The 21,715-nt window shown below is 39.6% G+C and overlaps 1 protein-coding gene across 28 annotated transcripts in view; it reads left to right on the forward strand.

Moving 5' to 3' along the window:
• ABI2 (abl interactor 2) overlaps positions 1–21,715 on the forward strand; it is a 189,195-nt gene that overhangs the window by 115,359 nt on the left and 52,121 nt on the right. For 15 of the 28 annotated variants that reach the window (XM_068245040.1, XM_068245035.1, XM_068245036.1 and 12 more), the window contains 2 exons: positions 6,319–6,501; positions 12,973–13,131. In XM_068245040.1, coding sequence (XP_068101141.1) covers positions 6,319–6,501; positions 12,973–13,131 — 342 coding nt within the window. The remainder of the gene's footprint in view (positions 1–6,318; positions 6,502–12,972; positions 13,132–21,715) is intronic. The other 13 variants (XM_068245046.1, XM_068245045.1, XM_068245049.1 and 10 more) reach the window with 1 other exon arrangement.

The raw sequence follows: 21,715 nt of genomic DNA on the forward strand, positions 1-21,715 counted from the left end.
ACACGTGGTATCGCCGTACTCAAGAGAAGTAGTATAATGTGTTTTGGGGTGTATTTTTACACATACCCATGCTGAGTGGGAGAAATATCTCTGTAAATGGACAATTGTGTGTAAAACAAAATCAAACAATTGTCATTTACAGAGATCTTTCTCCCACCCAGCATGGGTATGTGTAAAAATACACCCCAAAACACATTATACTACTTCTCCTGAGTACGGCAATACCACATGTGTGGCACTTTTTTGCAGCCTAACTGCGCTAAGGGGCCCAAAGTCCAACGAGCACCTTTAGGCTTTACAGGGGTGCTTACAAATTTGCACCCCCCAAAATGCGAGGACAGTAAACACACCCCACAAATGACCCCATTTTGGAAAGTAGACACTTCAAGGTATTCAGAGAGGGGTATGGTGAGTCCATGGCAGATTTCATTGTTTTTTTGTCACAAATTAGCAGAAATGGAAACTTTTTTTTTTTTTCTTGTCACAAACTCATTTTCCGCTAACTTGTGACAAAAAATATCTTCTATTAACTCACTATGCCTCTGAGTGAATAATTTGGGATGTCTTCTTTCCAAAATGGGGTCATTTGGGGGGTATTTATACTATCCTGGAATTCTAGCCCCTCATGAAACATGTCAGGTGGTCAGAAAAATCAGAGATGCTTCAAAATGGGAAAATTCACTTTTTGCACCATAGTTTGTAAACGCTATAACTTTTACCCAAACCAATAAATATAGGCTGAATGGGGTTTTTTTTAATCAAAAACATGTTTGTCCACATTTTTCGTGCTGCATGTATACAGAAATTTTACTTTATTTGAAAAATGTCAGCACAGAAAGTTAAAAAAATCATTTATTTGACAAAATTCATGTCTTTTTTGATGAATATAATAAAAAGTAAAAATCGCAGCAGCAATCAAATAGCACCAAAAGAAAGCTTTATTAGTGACAAGAAAAGGAGCCAAAATTCATTTTTGTGGGAGGTTGTATGAGCAAGCAATAAACCGTGAAAGCTGCAGTGGTCTGAATGGAAAAAAAGGGTCTGGTCCTTAAAGAGGCACTGAAGCGAAAAAAATTAGGATATTATGATTTGTATGTGTAGTACAGCTAAGAAATAAAACATTAAGATCAGATAAATCAGTCTAATTGTTTCCAGTACAGGAAGAGTAAAGAAACTCCAGTTGTTATCTCTATGCAAAAAAGCCATTAATCTCTATGACTTTCAAAGTCGTGGAGAGGGCTGTTATCTGACTTTTATTATCTCAACTGTAAGTAAACAGTTTTTTTATCTGCCAGAGGAGAGGTAATTAGTTCAGACTGCTCTGAAAGAATCATTTTGAATGCTGAGTGTTGTGTAATCTGCACATATTAGAGAATGATGCAATGTTAGAAAAAACACTATATACCTGAAAATAAAAATGAGAATATTTTCTTTGCTGCTAATCTTCTAGTAATTATTCATAGTACACAACCAATTCATTATATCATATATTTTTTTCCGCTTCAGTGTCTCTTTAAGGGGGGGTAAAGCCTACGGTCCTCAAGTGGTTAAAGGACCTCTTTCGCGAAAATACATGTAAACATATACAAATAAGAAGTTTTTTCCAGAGTAAAATGAACCATAAATTACTTTTCTCCTATGTTCCTGTTACTTACAGTAAGTAGTAGAAATCTGACATTTTACCGACAGATTTTGGACAAGCCCATCTTCTTATAGGGGGTTTTCAGTTTTCTTTATTTTCAAAAGCACTTAGTGAATGGCTGTAGCTCAGTCCAACTGCCAAAAAAGTGTGCAGCGAGCAGGGAGGCTGGCCAACATCTTTGTATAGATCTTTTTAAGGGAGTGTCTTTATAAAGAATAAAGGCCATGCTTAAAATCCCCTATGGAGAGATAGACTAGCCCAAAACCTGTCGGTAATGTCGGATTTCTACTACCTACTGTAAGTTACAGCAACATAGGAGAAAAGTAATTTATGGCTCATTTTACTCAGGAAGAAAAGTACTTCTTATTTGTATGTGTTTTAAGTTTTAAGATTTTCATTACCGTTGTGGAGGCAGCAGGTGATGGGGTTTGAATCACATTCTCTCAAATTTTGCAAATGAGTCTGCTTTCCGTTCTTGCTTTCATTTCAATCAAAAGGACTGCAGTGGAATTTGCATATCTGGCACTGTTTTTTAAGGAAAGTATAGGTACTGTACTGTATAATACTAGTTTAAAACACTTATCCATAACTTAAATTTATAGAGGGAATGGAGGGTGGCACTACCTGTGTAACCAAAATGTAATTTGGGGCTTCTGTAATAAACAATATAGATAAGTAAAGCGCTCAATATTTTGTCAGAAATAAAAATATATAATGCTTACACTTTGAATCGCTTTACAAAAAATTTCAAATAAGTTGCATCACCGATTAACACTAAGTGGTGCTTTTAGTCTACAGTATGTCATTTTTTTCTTGTTAAAGCATACTTAAAGTGTACAAGAGCTGACGCAATGTAAAGAATCTATACTTTCCTGGGGCTTCCTCCAGCCCCGTAAGCATGTGTCCCTCGCCATCCTCCTGTGGTCTCCCGTTCAGCATGATCAGCCTCGGTAAAAGGCTCAGTTGGGTCCAGTCTGGGTCTTCTGTGCATACGCAGACCTCCTGCTGATCGCGGTTGAACGGCAGCCCACGGGAGCATTGCAAGGTACTCCCACGTGCTTATGGGGCTGGAGGAAGCCCCGGGTAAGTATTGATTCTTTAAATTGCGTCAGCTCTGGTACACTTTAAGTATGCTTTAAGTATGCTTTACTTTAAAGTGAGATATTTGGTTGTAGTAAGGAATGAGTCCCAGTAAATTAATGCATTAGTATACATATAGTACTGATGCTTTCTTTGCTGCTTTACAAAGAAAATCAAAGGTACAAATCCATGAATACGTTGTCTTGGCTGGGATTTGAACTACGACTCACTATTTCTGTGAGGTGGGAGTGCTAATCCTATCTGCGCACCCTTAATGCAAATAGGGCATTTATAAAACTCCAATCATTCCGCTAAAGGACATTTGCACTCACATGCTCATGCACACACATTAACCCTTCAGCCCTTAGCATGAAGTGGTTAATGGGAAAAAGTTAATACACCCATGGCAGAAGCACAATGGTAAATTTCAATCAAGCAACTCTGGGGGATTGATGGCTGCATGGCTTTTTTACCATGTTGAATAGTGCAATGGTGGTGGAGGCAGTTGTACGTTTTTTTTTTTGTTTTGTTTTTTTTTTTTTTTTAAAATCTGATTAGGTTGTGTTGTGTTGTGTGATTGCTGATTGCTTGCTGCCCCTATTGTTTTTTGAGCAAGTGAACACTTGTTGGATTTGGCCGCAAGAGACTTGCATATGGCTCACATTGCACTGTTCTTTCTGACCAGTCAGGTTTCCTTCTGTATGTCCTATGTAGTTCTTATTTGTGCAGCTCCTTTTTGTGGGTAGACTTACTTATAATTTTTTGAATCAACCGTTGCTAACATTTAGTAAAGAAACAATGCAGGTGAGGTACCTGCGCCATTAGGACTTGTGTGGGTCAAAGTATCCCTCAATATTCAGAATACATTTTTTTTTAAAAAATATACCCACAGCGCTATTGTATTAAAAGTAGTTTATAACTAACCATTTGGCTCCTCGCCCTCCCCAGACTTTTATGCCACCTAGGACACACACACACACACACACACACACACACACACACACACACACACACACACACACACACACACACACACACACACACACACACACACACACACACACACACACACACACACACACACACACACACACACACACACACACACACACACACACACACACACACACACAGTTTTTTTTTTTTTATGCTAATTTTTAGCTCGAGCTGAAAAGTGGAATATTTTTGGTCTTTTTTTGAATCCCATCCCTGGACAATTGCCCCCAACTCATTGCAGTGAGAGTATGTGTGAGGTGTCTGAGTGACCTAGGTGGCATAAAGGTTTGGGGAGGTGCCAAATGGTTAGAGCTCCAAAGAATTTCAGGATACATTTGATTCAATAAAGGTTTTTGACTATTTTATACTGTACAATAGCGCTGTGGGTATATTTTTACAGTTGCTAAAATTACCTCTATGCCACGTGAATTCATTCTTGCAGATTTATTTTCGTGTGTTGTATTCTGTTCTTGGACTGAACTGGCAATGACCACTTCACCTAAACAAGCTAGCTGTTTGAAAATCTTTTCCACTTGTGGATTATCTTCTGGATAGTGACAATATGTCTGCATTTTTGGCAACCATTTTAATGTCTGGCTCATACTCTGACCTTGGAGAGCATTTTCAGTCTAGGCATGGTGTTCCCACATACTAAAACAACAAAGAGCAAATCAAACTAAATGTCTGAGTTCCTTTCAAGATCTTCTTTACATTATACCTGAGAGCAGGAATCAGAAAGATTGTATACTTACCTGGGCTTCCTCCAGCCCTTTCTGTCTGATTCCTGCTTTCTGATTTCCTTTAACAGTGTTCTGATTTGGCCCCCCAACTCTTATTTTAGTTATGAGTTAGTGACAAATGTAGGGATGTTACTTGTAAAATTCTGTCACCCTGATCAATATTGCTAAAATGAAGGTCATATAGCCATATGTTGAAAAATTAAAAGCAAAAAATAAAAAAAAATGGCTAATACATACTTTTCCTCATGACTGCATACACACAAACTGTTTTCCATTAGTGCTAATTATATGAATTATTTACGTACTCCGTTTTATACTTTTTTTTTACATATTTCGCTTTGTAGAAGTGCATTTCCCATGCCCTAGTTCTGGTTTGTGTTTTAAATGCATATTACATGGATTGTATACCGTAATTAGCAATGCACTTTGTTCTGTGCATTGCACGTAATTCTTGCATTATTAATATTTTATTACCTTGCTTGTTGGGTATACAAAACTGCTTTCCTGTGTAAATGTCAAATGTTGCTTGGTTAGACTGAACAGCATTTGGTGAACTGTCCAAATGCCTCCCTCATCCCTTTATTACCTACATGAAGAAGTCATAAAGGAATTGGAAAGGGGTTGGCGTTTTACTGTGAACACAAAGCAGGTCAGCTGACTTTGCTCACCTCCTCCTTATGCTGCTGCCAAATTAACTCTAGACTATCACTACAGCTCTTCCGAGTTCCAGCCTAGTTCTTTTCTGCTCCGTGTGTAATAAATCATTTACCCTTCCCACACTCTTTCCTGTGTGTTTATGGAGAGCCGTGAGAAATGTTGTTGTTGCAGACAGAGCAAGGTCATGAGATGTGCATATGGATTTTATAAAGACACTGGGGAGAGGTTTAGGAAAGGTTAAATGGTTTATTAAACACGTAGTAGAAAATAACTACATTGGTAACTGAGAGGTAGTCTTTGTCAGCAGTGGGAGGAGGTGGACTGAGTCAGATGATCTGCACTGTGCCTGAAACTTGCTCTCCTGGCAAAAAATATATACTGGATCCAGCTTACCTGAAGCCAGGCAGATACTTTCAATATGTTTATTGCAAGAAGTACAGACGTCCAATGTGCAAAACTTTGTCCAGTTCTAATTAATTCAAATTTACTATCTTATGCATTTAAAAAGGGAAGCTGAACTATGGCTTTAAAGGATACCCCAACTGAAAAGTGACATAATGAGATAGACGTGTATGTACAGTGCCTAGCACACAGATAACTATGCTGTGTTCCTTTTTTTTCTTTTTCTGCCTGAAAGAGTTAAATATCAGGTATGTAAGTGGCTGACTCAGTCCTGACTCAGACAGGAAGTGACTACAGTGTGACCCTCACTGATAAGAAATTCCCCTTTTTTACCTCTTTCTTGCTCTCAGAAGCCATTTTCTGCTAGGAAAGTGTTTTATAGTTGGAATTTCTTATCAGTGAGGGTCACACTGTAGTCACTTCCTGTCTGAGTCAGGACTGAGTCAGCCACTTGAATACCTTATATTTAACTCTTTCAGGCAGAAAAATAAAAAAAGGAACACAGCATAGTTATCTGTGTGCTAGGCACTGTACTTACACATGTCTATCTCATTATGTCACATTTCAGTTGGGGTATCCTTTAAGTAATAATCAGAGGTGCTGCTGTTCATCCTATGCGCCTAAAACAAAGTTAAGAGAAAACCCTTTTTCTTTGCATGAATTCCATCCACATCTGGCTGTGACTGATGGCAGTACCAAGTTCTGTTGACTAAATTCCTAACACTGAGCTTCATGAAAGCATTTCTGTTCCCACCTAACATGCTTTCTATATTAACTTCACATCTTCCTCTCTCCACATAGCCCCTGCTGGCTCAGCTGGCACTCCTCCTATCCCTGTTACCTCCACACCTGCCCCTATCCCTCATGCTCCTGCTACTGCCCCTCCCTCCTCAACTACCCCAGATGCTGCTGCAGGAGCTCAACCCCCTGCTGATGGTTTCACCTCTCCAACTCCCCCTGCTGTTTCCTCTGCTCCTCCTTCAGGTGAGTGCATGGAAGAGTCTACAAGTCTTGTCGTGGTGTGGAGCTTACATCTAATGTGTCAATTCCTGTAAGCGAGGAACAAAAGCATGTTTTACGTAGTGTAAAATATACATGTTGTGTTTCTTAGCTTGGCTGTACGTGGCCAAAGAAGAGCAGGTAAGATATGAACAGAACAAACTAATGAAGCAGGTTTTGTTTTATTTCATCTGTGTTTTCTTAAGTCTTGCAGTGTCACAGAGCCAAAGATAAAGGCCATTTTGATTTCAAGGACCCTTTATAATTGCTTGTAGAGACTGGGTGGTGCAGAGAATTGCAAGAATGGGAACACACAGAGATGTTTGGCATTTTGGGAAACCTTTGCTCACCTGATTGCTTGTGACTGTTCATAGTGAAGGACACGTTTTACAAATGCTAAGTGGAAATGATCAATAAGAGGATAACATTTCTGTCTTTCATGCAAATTGTACGCTGCTTGGGAGTAGTGTAGGTGTTTAAATTCACGACCACATGATTCAGCACCTGAACACGCATTGAGCACCGACCAGCAGGATGGGGTGCGTTTCATTTAACTCTGATACTTCCTCCTTCCATCTTCGAAGAAGGAGATACTGGAGCTGAATAAAATGCTCCCCGTCCTGCTGTTCCGTGCTGAATGCGTGTGTTTGGGTACCAAACCCTAACCCTAGTTGGGATTGGGCCACTCAGATTCTGCAGTAGGTGCATTTTACTGGCCCAATTCCAAGCTGCATACAAATTGCTTTAAATCTGTGTGCAAACTGGAATCATTAGTTTCTCATGGTCTAATGCGAAGCTGAAGTCTGCTTTTGTTATAGGGAGACCTGAAATTGGCGTGCTGCAATTCTCCTGAAGATGTCCTTTTTTAGACTGACCATAGTTTGTCCCTCAGAAACACACCATACACAATTGTTTCTAACCATTCTAATTTTATTTCTGTGAAAAGACTTGAGATAAATTGGGAAGATATTTCTTTACAAACTAAGCATTAACTGACAACCCAGTAGAAGACTTAATATTTTGTACATGGGAAAGAAAATAATGTTTTGTTTTGAAAACAGCAGGCTAGAAAAAAAAAATCTTTTAATTATTTGAATTCACGTTTGTTTGTTTCAAAGTGTAAATGTCAATTGGAATACACACGCTGCATCTGTTTATTTGCAGAGTTTTTTTAGGTAGATGCCTGTAGCATGAAAGGGAGCCAATTTCACACTGTTCTAATTGAGAGACCTGCCTGTTTAAGGATATGGAAGATCAACACACACATGTATGTTGTTCATTTTGTAATACTGTACTGATCTGCCACTACAAAACACACTTTTACTCAAAGCAGAGCCCCTTAATAGGAATTTAAGCTGCGACAGTGCCAGTCCATTTCGTACTCAAGTTAGCCCTTTATCAAACAGATAAAATAAGTCACAGAAGTACCCCAGTAGATAAATATTAAGTCAAAGAATGTTATACAATATATTCAAATTATAAGACCACCACCAACAGGAAAAATAAAGAGGTTGTCCCACTGCAATTTCTGGAAGAATGCATGGTATAAATAAAGTGTGTAAGAAAACCCCATAGATTCTGTGAATAGGATATGATTATTACAGATTATAATATCTGAAGAGGTTTGATAATCCCCTAATTTCTTTTCTGTTTTGATGTACTCCTGCTGTAGCAAAAGATTGTATGTTATATGTGGTTCTACTGTGGCTACTGCCTGCAGGTTTTACAGTTTCCCTGTATCTGTTCAAACAACTCATATAGGTGCTAGCAAAACACAATTTTACCTATCTAAAGAACATATTTAACTGTAACTTTTAATAAATTTGATTAAAATGCCTGTGTCTGCAGATATGTCAATACTATTCTGTGGAGGGGAATTGGGAATCCCTGAAAACCATGCTTAACCTTTATTTGGCTCTAATCAGTATTATGGTCTACCCCTTTTCTCCAGACTGATATAACTACACAATATACACACATCACCCCACCACAACCCATACTATACACAAGCACCCCACCACAACCCATACTATACACAAGCACCCCACCACAACTCATATAGGTGCTCAAGCGTACCCATTTAAGGTGTGAAGAATCCAGTAGTTTCACTACAGAAAAAGGCCCAGTGCACACCAAAAACCTCTAGCAGATCTGCTAACGCTAGAGGTTTTTGAAGCAGATTTTCAGAGCTATTGTAGACATGTTTAGAGAGGTTTTCTAAACATGCCTAGCGGTTTTTGGAGCATTTTTGTGTAGCAAATTTCAAATATTGTTACAGTAAAGCTGTTACTAAACAGTTTCTGTAACAAAAACGACTGGAAAACCGCTCTGATGTAGCATTTTTTAGAGCGGGTTTCCACTTTCCTTTACTTTAACATTGAGGCAGAAACGCCTTCGAAATCTAAAAAAATGCTGCAGCCCCCGAGTTTGCCTTTGTGGAAAAACCAAACCGCTCTGGTGTGCACCAGCCCATTCACTTTCAATACCCTCAGCGGTTTTCCTCCTGCAAGCGTTTTAAAAAATGCTTCAGAACCGCTATGGTGTGCACCAGGCCAAAGTCTTACAAAATGCAGTATTTCTGCTACAAAACAGAAGTTATATGCAAGTTATCACTTCCATTTGATTCAAATGCAAAGGCCTTAATGCATCAAGTCAGAGAATGTAGCCATTTGGACCATTGCAAAAAAAAATAAATCGTTGTGGTTTTAGTTCTACATAACTTGACTGGGTTAGTTAACACACGAGCTTCAATTTCAACTTTCCATGCAAATTTCTACTGACTAGTATGGAGCTAATTATGCCCAGTTGTTAAATAACCGTCTGCTACTGAGCTTAGATGGCTCAGTTTCAAGTTTCAGAATTTGAGTTGGAAACCTGCAATCTCATCTGTATTAAATATACAAGAACCATACCTTAAACTGATTAAGACAAAAAGATCCTGAAACCACTATCTGCAATTGGAATAAATGGTTGTATAAAATTCATGTTTATAAGTGTGCTGTAAACCAGCACTTCTGGATGCATGCTTAGCTTGCAGGGACCCAAAAGTGTGACTTGTATGTCTCTAGTCATCATCCTGAGATAAATGAGTCTTTCTTGTTGGACATGTAAAAGTGATAAGGTGCAAATACCCAGTACTTTAGGAAGGCAATACTGTAGATCTATGTGGATAGGTGAACAAATCCGCACCACATTAAGGCCTGAGACACACTGAGAGCTTTTCTCACTGTCTGTGCAGTGTCTGCACTTTAAAAGAAAAACAAAAAAACGCTCTCATTGGTTTAAAATTGACGCAAAATCGCTGCGATTCCTATTATACAAAAAAATGTGATTTGGGCAATTTTACAGCGATTTTAATGCAAGTGAATGAAGCTGTTTTTAAAAACGTAGACACAGCGCTGACGGTAAGAAATGTGCTCACGGTGTGTCTCAGGCCTAATGGCTCCAATAAAAGAATCCACACTTTGAGTCTAGGTAATGGTGCCCATACATGGTACAATTTTTTTCATCCAATCTTACCATTTCTATGTAATATAAGGGAACAAGAAGTACATTTCTCTCACAGTAAAATGAGCCATGAATTACTTTTCTCCTATGTTGCTGTCACTTACAGTAAGTAGTAGAATAGTAGAAATCTAACCTTACCAACAGATTTTGGAATAGCCCATCTTCTCATAGGGGGGTTCTCAGGGTTTTCTTTATTTTTAAAAGCACTTAGTGAATGGCAGTTGCTCTGTCCAACTTCCAAAATAGTTTGCAGGGAGGCTGGCCAGCATCTTTTTATTAATCATTTTCAGGCAATGTCTTTATAAAGCATAAAGCCATGCTGAGAATCCCCCATGAAGAGATGGACTTGCCCAAAATCTGTCGGTAATGTCAGATTTCTACTACTCACTGTGACAGCAACATAGGAGAAAAGTAATTAATGGCTAATTTTACTCTGGGAGAAATGTACTTCTTATTTGTATGTGTCTAAAATTTTAAGATTTTCGCGACAGTTCCTCTTTAAGTATATTCACTTAATTTACCCTTATACTACATAAAAATGGTAAGATTGGATGAAAAAAAATTGTACCATGTATGGGCACCATAAAACAGACAAAAATGTCTAACATATCTGCCATTTTTGTCTGTCCTACCCTGACTTCAAGTGTGGATTATTTTATTGGAGCCATTGATGTGCTGCTGATTAGTTGTTATCTACAGTTGTTGCTGAGTGGGAGGCTTTTACTGCACCTTCATGGTACAGTGAGGGGATGTGTGGTGTCATTCTACATGTACCTGTGATTTGGATGTCATCTGTTGCTAGAATGAGATCTAGTGACCTGTAATCTAATCCCCTTTGCTGTCTGTGCCCAGGTATCCGATATGACTAGCAGGTAGTAACCACAGGGATGTTTGTGTTGTGCTGACTGCTGTTAAAAAGGGAACACGTAAGCACTCAGCCAGGGGATTCTCAGTTCTCCGTGAGATGAAGGTGGGCGAGATCACTAATTCTTTATATTACGTTACTGATCAGCCCCCAGTGTGGGGTTGATTTATCTTATTTATAGTGCATTTATTATTTTAGGCTTAGTTCACATACGGTAAATGTTTAAAGCACTTGTACCAAGTTGTCATTGTGAGGTTCTGCTGGGGATTCACCCCCAGTTGGCTGCAGTATAATGTAGCTGCCCACAAGCTGTGGATTCTGGTAGTGGTCATGGTTACTGTACACCTGAAGAATATTGCATGTAATATTTTGTGGGTGGTTTCCACATACTCAGATGTACATGAGCTGTCCCAACACTTCCCTCAAATGCCCCCAGCAGTTCCACAGTAGAAACTTACAGGCATTGAAGAATTGTTAAAGAGAAACTCCGACCAAGAATTGAACTTTATCACAATCAGTAGCCGATACCCCCTTTTGCGTGAGAAATCTATTCCTTTTCACAAACCGACCATCAGGGGGCGCTGTATGGCTGATATTGTGGTGAAACCCCTCCCACAAATAAATTCTGAGTATGTACTCTTGGCATTTACCTGTCTGAACCCTGTTGCATTGTGGGAAATAGCTGTTTACAGCTGTTTCCAACTGCCAAAACAGCAAGCAGCAGCTACATCACTTGCCAGCAGTAAAAATGTCACCATGTGATAAATGTCAGAATATAAATCAGAGATTTAAAATATTTTACAATGGGCAAACACTGACTAAATCCTTTATATATAATTATTCACTGGAGTTCCTCTTTTAGTACTGTATATTCTATGGTTTATGCTTGATGAGATAAAAAAACAAATAACAAGGAAGGCTAGCTGCCTGAGTGGAATGTTGGGCATTTCTGGAGGATACCTTACACCAAACCTGAGGTGTGAGGAATATGGAAGTTGCTATTATGGACCTTTAAACCTGCTATTTGATATTATGCTAATCACTGACCAATATACATCAGGTGTTCTAACTTGCTCAGATCCGATCAGCTGCATGCTTGTTGTAGTTGTTGCACAGTCACAACTGAATACAAAACTTGAGCACAAGAACCAAGCAGGCAGGCATTTCCTTTAAGTGCGGTTACTAAATATTCTGTAATACTCAGTAACCACCTCATGACTCAGAACTACTAGCAGTTGGTCAAACACCAAAATAAACCAACAATGTATTTCAATCTAGTTGTTGGACATGAAATAAAACTTTTATGCGTAAGGCTAGGCTCACAGTGGCTACTTGCATAACGCACGCACTATGAATGTGAACTGCAGTGGAGACTGGGCATAGACTTTAATACAAAGCTTGTATATGCAGCGAGTTACAATAATGCGATCAGTTACAATGCAGTGCTGTGAACAGCCCCATAGAACTGTATGGATAGTGAGATGACACGCAGAATTATTCTGCAAGCAACTGAGCACTGTGAACTAGCCCTAATGCTGGCCATACACGGCCCAGATTCTTATCAATCGAGGCGCTGATGGCTCGATTGATAATTTCTGGCATGTCCGATCACCGCGTGGGCGGACAATAGGCAAAAACTGAAGCGCGGACGAGCTGACGAAGCGCGGATGAGCAGTGACGCGCCGGCATCAAGCCGCTGGCTCGATTCCGGCGCATAAACGTGCCGTGTATGCCCAGCATAATGGTTCATGTTTCTAATAATAATAAGCCCGGTTAGTGAAACCTACACTTATGTCTCAGTATACATTGTTCTATTGGGATCATTTCCACTTATGACAATCAAGGAATAAGCTGGTACTGTACTGCTAAGGAAATCAAGCACATATATTTCATATAAAACTATCCATCTCAATCTTTATCTTCGTTCTAGATATGAAGTAATGCACTATAGTCTAGAGAGAGAGCTTATTCCTTATATATTTGTCCTCTCTGGTTTTTAATTTGCCTTTTCTATTAGTTGGTAAATACTTAAAAAACATTAGCTATTTTTTTTCTGGTTCTTAAGGTAATTTTTTTTTTTTTAGGTCACCCTGCTCAATTTTACAGTATGAACAGACCAGTGTCACGGCACACTCCACCAACAATAGGAGGTTCTCTTCCATACAGGCGTCCTCCATCTATGACATCACAGCCAACCCTTCAGAACCAGATGAATGGAGGGCCATTTTATAGCCAAAATCCAGGTAAGAAACCGGTTTCAAAAAGTCATGCATTACAAGAAACCAGAGGAGCATTTTTCTTTTTGTCTTGTTAAATAGACATTATACTGGTTCACAGTCAATCGGAGTCGCATTTTTTTTATATTTACATATACTTACTATAATTTCCTTGCAAGTTTTAAAAAGACTCTAACAAAATGTTCAGCCTTATTTCTTCTATCCTATAAGTTCCTATACCTGTTCTAATGTGCTCTGTCTTACTGCAGCCTTTCCTAGTTGCACAGTGGCTGCATTATCTCTGTTCTAATCTTCTCTCTTCTGTCGTCTTTGTTGGACTCAGGCTGGAATGTGCTGCTTTGTTTGTGATAGGATAGAAGCTATACACACCCACCTCTCAGCCTATCACAAGCTGGTTAGAAGCCATGTCTTTTGTTTGTAAACACTGCCTAAAACTGGCAATTACAAGCCAGGATTGCAGCAGGGAGTGGCAGAAACAGCACAGAGGGGCCCAGGAGTACATAATGAATAGAATGGTATGCTTTTTATTGTAAGAATTTTAGAGTACAGATCCTCTTTAAGGCTTTGTTTTACAAAAATGGTTAATAATTAAGCAGTCAAATTAGTGAGTTTGAAAAACTCACAGGTATTCACATATTAATTTACATCAGATTGGGCACTCTGCAATTGATTTAATGGTCAAAATTCTGTATGTTAAGCCCAGTGAATCAGTTAATCTGTACTTTCAGAAAATCTTATCTGTCAAAATTGGCGGTTTTTGGGGGGAGCTGTGCCTGTAAATGGCAATCATTCAATATTTGTGTGATGTTTATAGAAGTATGGAACACATTTTATTTGCTTGATAGAAAAAAAATAGTATTGAGTATAATAAAACCAGTGTTTCTAAAGATTTTACTAAATACCATTTTTTTTTTCTAAATTAGTAATCTTTAGTCAAAAACAAAGTGTTGAATTCTATTGTTGCTGATCATATAAATATAACAGGGCTGAAATTGTGTCAACCAATCCCTTGTATGAAAATGTATTAAATGTTAATCTATACTGCCCTAGCACTTAGAGATAGCTGGGATTATCAATGGCTGTATATACAAATTCTGTTACTTTATTTTTTTTTCTTTGTGTTCAACACAGCATTTTAACTGTGAAATTTACTAAAGGCATACACAGTTAAATCACTTTATTTACCTGATTTACAAGTAACCCAGAGTTACTCCTTGTTGATGGACACTATGACTGAATTGGAGATTTGACTGAAGGAGGGGCATACTAGGGCAGAAAAATGTAATGCTTTATTATTTCTGTGCCTTAATATAGCATTGGCATCTTTTGCAGTGCTTTACAGAGTTGATTTGACCCATAAATGCTCAGTCTAATCACACCATAACGTTTATGTGCAGGGTTACATTTAGTGGTGGTGCTTACTTGCAATATTTATTAATATGCATTTATATAGGGCTGTCATTTTTTTACAGTGCCTTACATTGTACATCCAACAATTCCTGTCATAAATAGTTTGTCTGAGGATTGATACCTAAGGGAATCACATTTTATAAACCGTGTTTTTAACTGCAGAAGCTGCCCCAACACAATTTGGAATTTTCTGTATACTGCATATACACACACACACACACACACACACCCACACCCACACCCACACCCACACCCACACCCACACACACACACACACACACACACACGCAAAAGTTTGGGCAACCTTGTTAATAGTCATGATTCTCCTGTATAAATCATTGGTTGTTACGATAAAAAATGTCAGTTGAATATATCATATAGGAGACACACAGTGATATTTGAGGAATTAAGTTTATTGGATTTACAGAAAGTGCGCAATAATTGTTTAAACAAAATTAGGCAGGTGCAGAAATTTGGGCACTGTTGTCATTTTATTGATTCCCAAACCTTTAGAACTAATTATTGGAATTCAAATTGGCTTGGCAAGCTCAGTGACCCCTGACCTCCATACACAGGTGAATCCAGTTATGAGAGAGAGTTTTTAAGGGGGTCAATTGTAAGTTCCCCTCCTCCTTTAGTTTTCTGAAGAGTAGCAACATGGGGGTCTCAATACACACTCTTCCCAATTTGGAACTAAGCTACTTCTCTCCATGAATGAACTGGGCTTCTCTCAAGCCGTCAACCTCCCTAACCACAAAAAAGGACACACTTTAGACCTCATTTTCCATTCAGAACTCCTAATATCCAATGTGGAAATTGATCCAGTAGTTTGGTCAGACCACCACACTGTCCACTTCTCCTTTACAGCACTGGCTACAAAACACCAAGTGAAAGAACTAATAAAATATCGTTCCTTGAAAGGTTTGACACCCCAACACCTTCAGAACAGCCTCAATCTAGGTGGACTGACAGATCACAACTTAGGCCTTGAATCCATGGTCCTTAGATATAACCACGATGTCTCAGCCGCTTTTGACGCCATAGCTCCCTTAAAGATTAAACGTTCCGCACCATTACATCACGCTCGCTGGTTTGACAACTCTATAAAGGAACTAAAGAAACAGGGACACAGACTGGAACGAAGGTGGCGCAAACATCAGTCTCCTGATGACAAACTTTCCCTAATTGCTCACCTGAAAAAATATCAAACGATGATTAACAAAAAGAAGTCCTTATTCCTGTCTCACGAAATTGCAAATGCAGCCAACAGACCTGCCCAACTCTTCCGCACGGTTGACAGTCTCTGCAATCCATCCTGCAGGAAATCCAGCATCGGACCTTCACAGGAACTGTGCGAGAAATTTGCCCACTTCTTCTCAGACAAAGTCTCCTCCATACGATCTGCCATTCAATTCACAGCCCCAGAAACCCATGCAGAGCCATATAACAGGTGCAAAAATAGCCTACCACCATGGTCTGATTTTAAGGTAATCACTGAAAAAGACATCTTGGATATCCTCTCAAACCTTCGCCAGACTACCTGCGATCTGGACCCTGGCCCCACTAAGTTCATGTTGAAATGCCCTGAACTATTTACACCGGCATTCCACAAAATAGTCAACGGCTCCTTACAAGAAGGGTGGTTTCCCTCTACTCTGAAAGAAGCAATCGTCAGGCCTCTACTCAAGGAACCATCCTTAGACCCAGATGCTCTAAACAGCTACAGACCTGTCTCAAACCTCCCCTTTCTGGGAAAAGTTATTGAAAAGGCTGTCTACCTCCAACTTGAAGCCAGGCTCTCCAGAAACAACATCCTTGACCCTCTTCAATCTGGTTTCAGGAAATATCACAGCTGTGAAACAGCCCTCACCGAGATTTGCAATGATCTGCTCATTGCAAGAGACAAGGGTCAATGTTCCATCCTGATTTTGCTCGACCTCTCAGCGGCTTTTGACACAGTCGATCATGAAATCTTACTCAACAGGCTACAAGAGTACTGTGGCATAGATGGCATTGTTCTCCGGTGGTTCAACTCCTTCCTGGCTGGCAGAACACAAAGGGTAGCCTTAGGGCCCTTCCTCTCCAACCCTGTACCACTAAAATACGGTGTACCTCAGGGCGCAATATTATCCCCTTTACTGTTCACCATATACATGCTGCCACTTTGAGAAATCATACAAAAACATGGCCTGACATATCATTGCTATGCTGATGACACCCAGCTATATTTGTCATTCAAACCTGATGTCACAGACCCTACTCCACAAATAAACGCATGCTTAGCTGAGCTTCAGGAGTGGATGAATAATAATTGGCTAAAGCTTAATGCTGACAAAACTGAGGTTCTTGTTATCGAGGGCCAGGGCTCAACAGCAAAGCAGCTCCAGTCTCAACCAACACCGCTAAGGATAGGGAGCTCAGACCTGAACAACTCAGACTGTGTGCGCAGCCTGGGAGTACTGATTGATGGGAAATTAAGCTTCAGGAATCAAATCTCAGCTGTTGTGAAACATTCCTTCTTTCACCTAAGGAATATTGCAAGGATTAAACACCTAATTCCTTCAGAGGATCTTCCAACCCTAGTTCATGCCTTCGTCACATCAAGGTTAGACTATTGCAATGTCCTCTACACAGGCCTGCATAAGAAAGACTTACGCCGCCTGCAATTAGTACAGAATGCCGCCGCAAGGCTGTTAACGAGCCAACCCTGCCATTGCCACATAACACCAACCCTGAGCTCACTCCACTGGCTACCGATAAAATGGAGAATTCTTTTTAAGATTGGCTTACTGACATTCAAATCCTTGCACAATCTGGGCCCTGGATACCTGAAGGACTTGTTGCAACTACATCACACCCCCCACAATCTTAGATCAAAAGGACGGAACACCTTGGTCACCCCCAGAGTCCACCTCAAAACCTTTGGAGACAGAGCCTTTTGTCATGCTGCCCCTACACTTTGGAACTCCCTGCCACACCCAATCAGGATAGCTCCATCCCTGGAAGCATTGAAGTCTAAACTGAAAACCTACCTTTTCAGTCTGGCATTCATGAACATCTGACTATCTCCTCTGTAACACAACCCAGCCTGAAACCCTGTATTAATCTGAGACACAGCTATGCGCTTTGAGTCCTATGGGAGAAAAGCACTTTACAAATGTTATTGTATTGTATTGTAAAACAACTCTCAAATGACCTGATGACAAAGATTGTTCAACATCATGGTTTAGGGGAAGGATACAGAAAGCTGTCTCAGAGATTTCAGCTGTCTGTTTCCACAGTTAGGAACATATTGAGGAAATGGAAAACCACATGCTTAGTTCAAGTTAAGGCTCGAAGTGGCAGACCATGAAAAATCTCGGATAGACAGAAGTGACGAATGGTGAGAACAGTCAGTCAACCCACAGACCAGTACCAAAGACCTACAACCTAATCTTGCTGCAGATGGAGTCACTGTGCATCGTTCAACCATTCTGCACACTTTACACAAGGAGATGCTGTATGCGAGAGTGATGCAGAGAAAGCCCACAGCACAAACGGAGCTGCTTGAGGTATGCTAAAGTACATTTGGACAAGCTAGCTTCATTTTGGAATAAGGTGCTGTGCACCGATGAAACTAAAATTGAGTTATTTGGGCATAACAAGGGGCGTTATGCATGGAGGAAAAAAGAACACAGCATTCCAAGAAAAACACCTGCTACCTACAGTAAAATATGGTGATGGTTTCATTGTGCTGTGGGGGCTGTGTGGCCAGTGCAGGGACTGGGAATCTGGTCAAAGTTGAGGGATGCATAGAATCCACTCACTATCAGCAGATTCTGGAGACCAATGTCCAGGAATCGGTGACAAGGCTGAAGCTGTGCCGGGGCTGGATCTTTCAACTAGACCACCCTAAACACTGCTCATAATCCACTAAGGCATTCGTGCAGAGGAACAAGTACAACATTCTGGAATGGCCATCTCAGTCTCCAGACCTGAATATGATTGAAAATTTGTGGTGTGAGTTAGAGAGCTGTCCATGCCCGGAAGCCATCAAACCTGAATGAACGAGAGATGTTTTGTAAAGAGGAATGGTCCAAAATACCTTCAACCAGAATCCAGACCCTCATTGGAACCTACAGGAAGCGTAAAGAGGCTGTAATTTCTGCAAAAGGAGGATCTACTAAATATTGATTTTTGGTGTTTTGTGGTGCCCAAATTTATGCACCTGTCTAATTTTGTTTAAACAATTTTTGCCACTTTAAGTAAATCAAATAAACTTCATTTTGCTTCTCAAATATCACTGTGTGTGTGTCTCCTATATGATATATTTAACTAACATTTTTTTATCATAACAACCAACGATTTATACAGGAAAACCATGACGATTAACAAGGTTGCCCAAACTTTCGCATCCCACTGTAACAGATGGTATATTTAAATCTGTACCTTGGAGTTTGACTTTAGCTTCATATAAGGACACATCCACACTATGCAGTTCCAACCACTATGTTTTGCCTGCCCTGGCTTTGTGGTGTGCCTTCTTTACTTGGTACAGTGCTAAAATATCCTGACAATGCATGGATTGTATTGTGCTTTATGGATACGAATGTCTAGCCAAGCAACAGTAAAAAAAAACAGTGGAACCTTGGTGGAATCTTGGTTTGTGAGCATAATTAGTTCCGTAAACATGCTTGTAATCCAAAACACTCTTATATCAAAGCAAATTACCCCATAAGGATAAATGGAAGCCCAGGTGATTCGTTCCACAATCCAAAAACAGTTATAGTAAAATAGTATAAAATTAAAATGTAATCAAGACTTTCACTATAACTAAAAGAATCATTGCCATCTGTTGGCTCACCCCAACCTTTTTTTTTTCTTTTGTGTGTGCCTTTAACATGGAACCTATCCACCTATGTGACATTGTACAGCCTATACACCCAGATAAAGTACAATCTTGCAGCGCCAAAGGGAGAAGATGTGATACATGTATACTTTGTTGTTGTTTTTTTTTGTTTGTTTTTTTTATGCTTGTATATAAAGTCCAAATTTCATAAATTTTTGCTTGTATTGCAAAGCGCTCCTAAACCAAGTTACACTCAATCCAAGGTTTTACTGAGTGGAACCTTGGTTTGCAAGCATAATCCGTTACACAAACATACTTGTAATCCAAAGCACTCTTATCAAAGCAAATTTCCCCAAAAGAATGAATGTAAGTTCAAGTGATTCTTTCCACAATCCAAAAACCGTTACAGAAAAATATTTAATACAAAGGAATTTTCTTTATAAAATAAAGATGTCAACAAGACTTTCACTAACAGAATCGTGTGTGTGTGTGTTGCTTTAATAAGGAACTTGTCCAATGACGGTTGCCTTTGCCTACTTTTGAGGATTTCATGGAAATGTGACATCTTAGTCTCTACACTCAGATTAAGAATAATCCTGCAGCGTCAAAGGGGGAGGTATCATTGGCTCAGTTGTGATGATGTGACACATGTAATTGTTTTTTGCTTGGATATCAAGGCATTGCTTGTATATCAAGTCAAAATTTCACAAAAATGTTTGCTTGTATTTCAAAGCACTCTGAAACCAAGTTACTCTCGATCCAAGGTTTTACTGTATGTCCCTACATTCTGTCGGTTTTCCAAATGCAACCACATATAAAGCAGCACAACTGGTGCACATGTTTTTGTCTTGTTTTTAATACTTTCACATGGTAATTACAATTGCTATTTTAAATTCAATAGTAGTTTAGATTAGCTGTAATTCCAGTAATCTTTTTGGTTGGTTTCAGTTTTTTCTTTTGACAACCATTTCAAGATTCAAGCACTTTATCGTCATTGTGTAACACAATGAAATTACTTTTCATGACAGCATCATGGTGCATATAGGGAACATAGTGATAGTAGCAAAGGTAGAAACAGAAGAATTGTACAGGTATAAAAGAAATTTAGACACGTTTCTTGCAAAAGGTATTGGTGTAATAAAACTATTACAACCCACCATATAAACGTACCCCATATATTGCACACACCCCTATACAATGGACAGACCCTACTATTGCTGCCAGCCTATTCTAGACATGCTGTGCTGCATAACAGTCTTTGCTAACTGCTGCTAAACTGAAAAGTCCAGCCAAATTCATTGGGACTGTAGCAAACAGAACTATGCATTCTTTGCTGGCCAGCATATAAAGCCTTCACATGTCCATAAATATTGTGCTTGTTAAAAGAAAAGCCAGGATATCACCACTCCTACTCACACCCACGTGCACATGGGGGGTAATCGCATAGTCTCCAGAAGCCTTGCAGTGATCAATTATGAAGGTGGCCGCACCCTCCCCTTCTCCCCGCATGTAAGGAGGGGGGTCACTGTGCTGCAAACATTCTCTTCCAAACCGCACCGGCTTCAGGCCTCAGGATGCTGGGATAGTGTAGTTGGAAAACTCACAGCAACTTCCTGGATGAGAAATGGATGTTGGCCTGGCTTGGCCAAACTTAGTCGACCGGTTTCATTGCATAAACAGCAATTTCTTCAGGACATAATGGCATAGTTACGCTTGGCACCATCTAGTGGTTCTTTTTCATTTGCATTGGAATTCAATTATACTACAAGCAAAAGTGTGCAAGCACTCCATCTTGTGGATTTTTGCATAATTGCACATATTACAAATGCTTACATTTATATTGCATCCCATTTATGCATTTAAAGCTGCAGACCCATACCAAGCACAAATGCCGTTCATTGGCCTAATACTAAATCCTATAAAGGGGCTGGGGGGGGGGGGGGGGGGGAGGGGAAAAAGGGACCGCCAGACACCCGCCACAACTTAAATACAGTTCTCAGCAACACTGCCAGATGAATGAACCCTCACATGCCAGCCCACAGAATGTACGCTTATGAGGTCAATCACATCGCAAACATTGGTGCAATCTCACTGAAGAGCAAACCGAATGCCAATCAGAGAAACACCCCCAGATTCAAACCATGCGGACTCATAGAATTGCATTTAAAAATCCACATGCATTCCTTTTGCAATAGAATTTTATCAAAATATCTGCGCCTAGGACTTATGTTTAGTTTATAAATTCCTCTATATCTAAGACCTCTATTATCACTGTTGTGGCATTCAGTAAAATGTTGTGCAACACTTTTTTCATTTTTATTTTTTATATTACTAAGGTGTTCACCTATCCTG

The sequence above is a fragment of the Hyperolius riggenbachi genome, chromosome 7 (genome assembly GCF_040937935.1).
Source record: "Hyperolius riggenbachi isolate aHypRig1 chromosome 7, aHypRig1.pri, whole genome shotgun sequence".
Lineage (NCBI taxonomy): Eukaryota > Metazoa > Chordata > Amphibia > Anura > Hyperoliidae > Hyperolius > Hyperolius riggenbachi.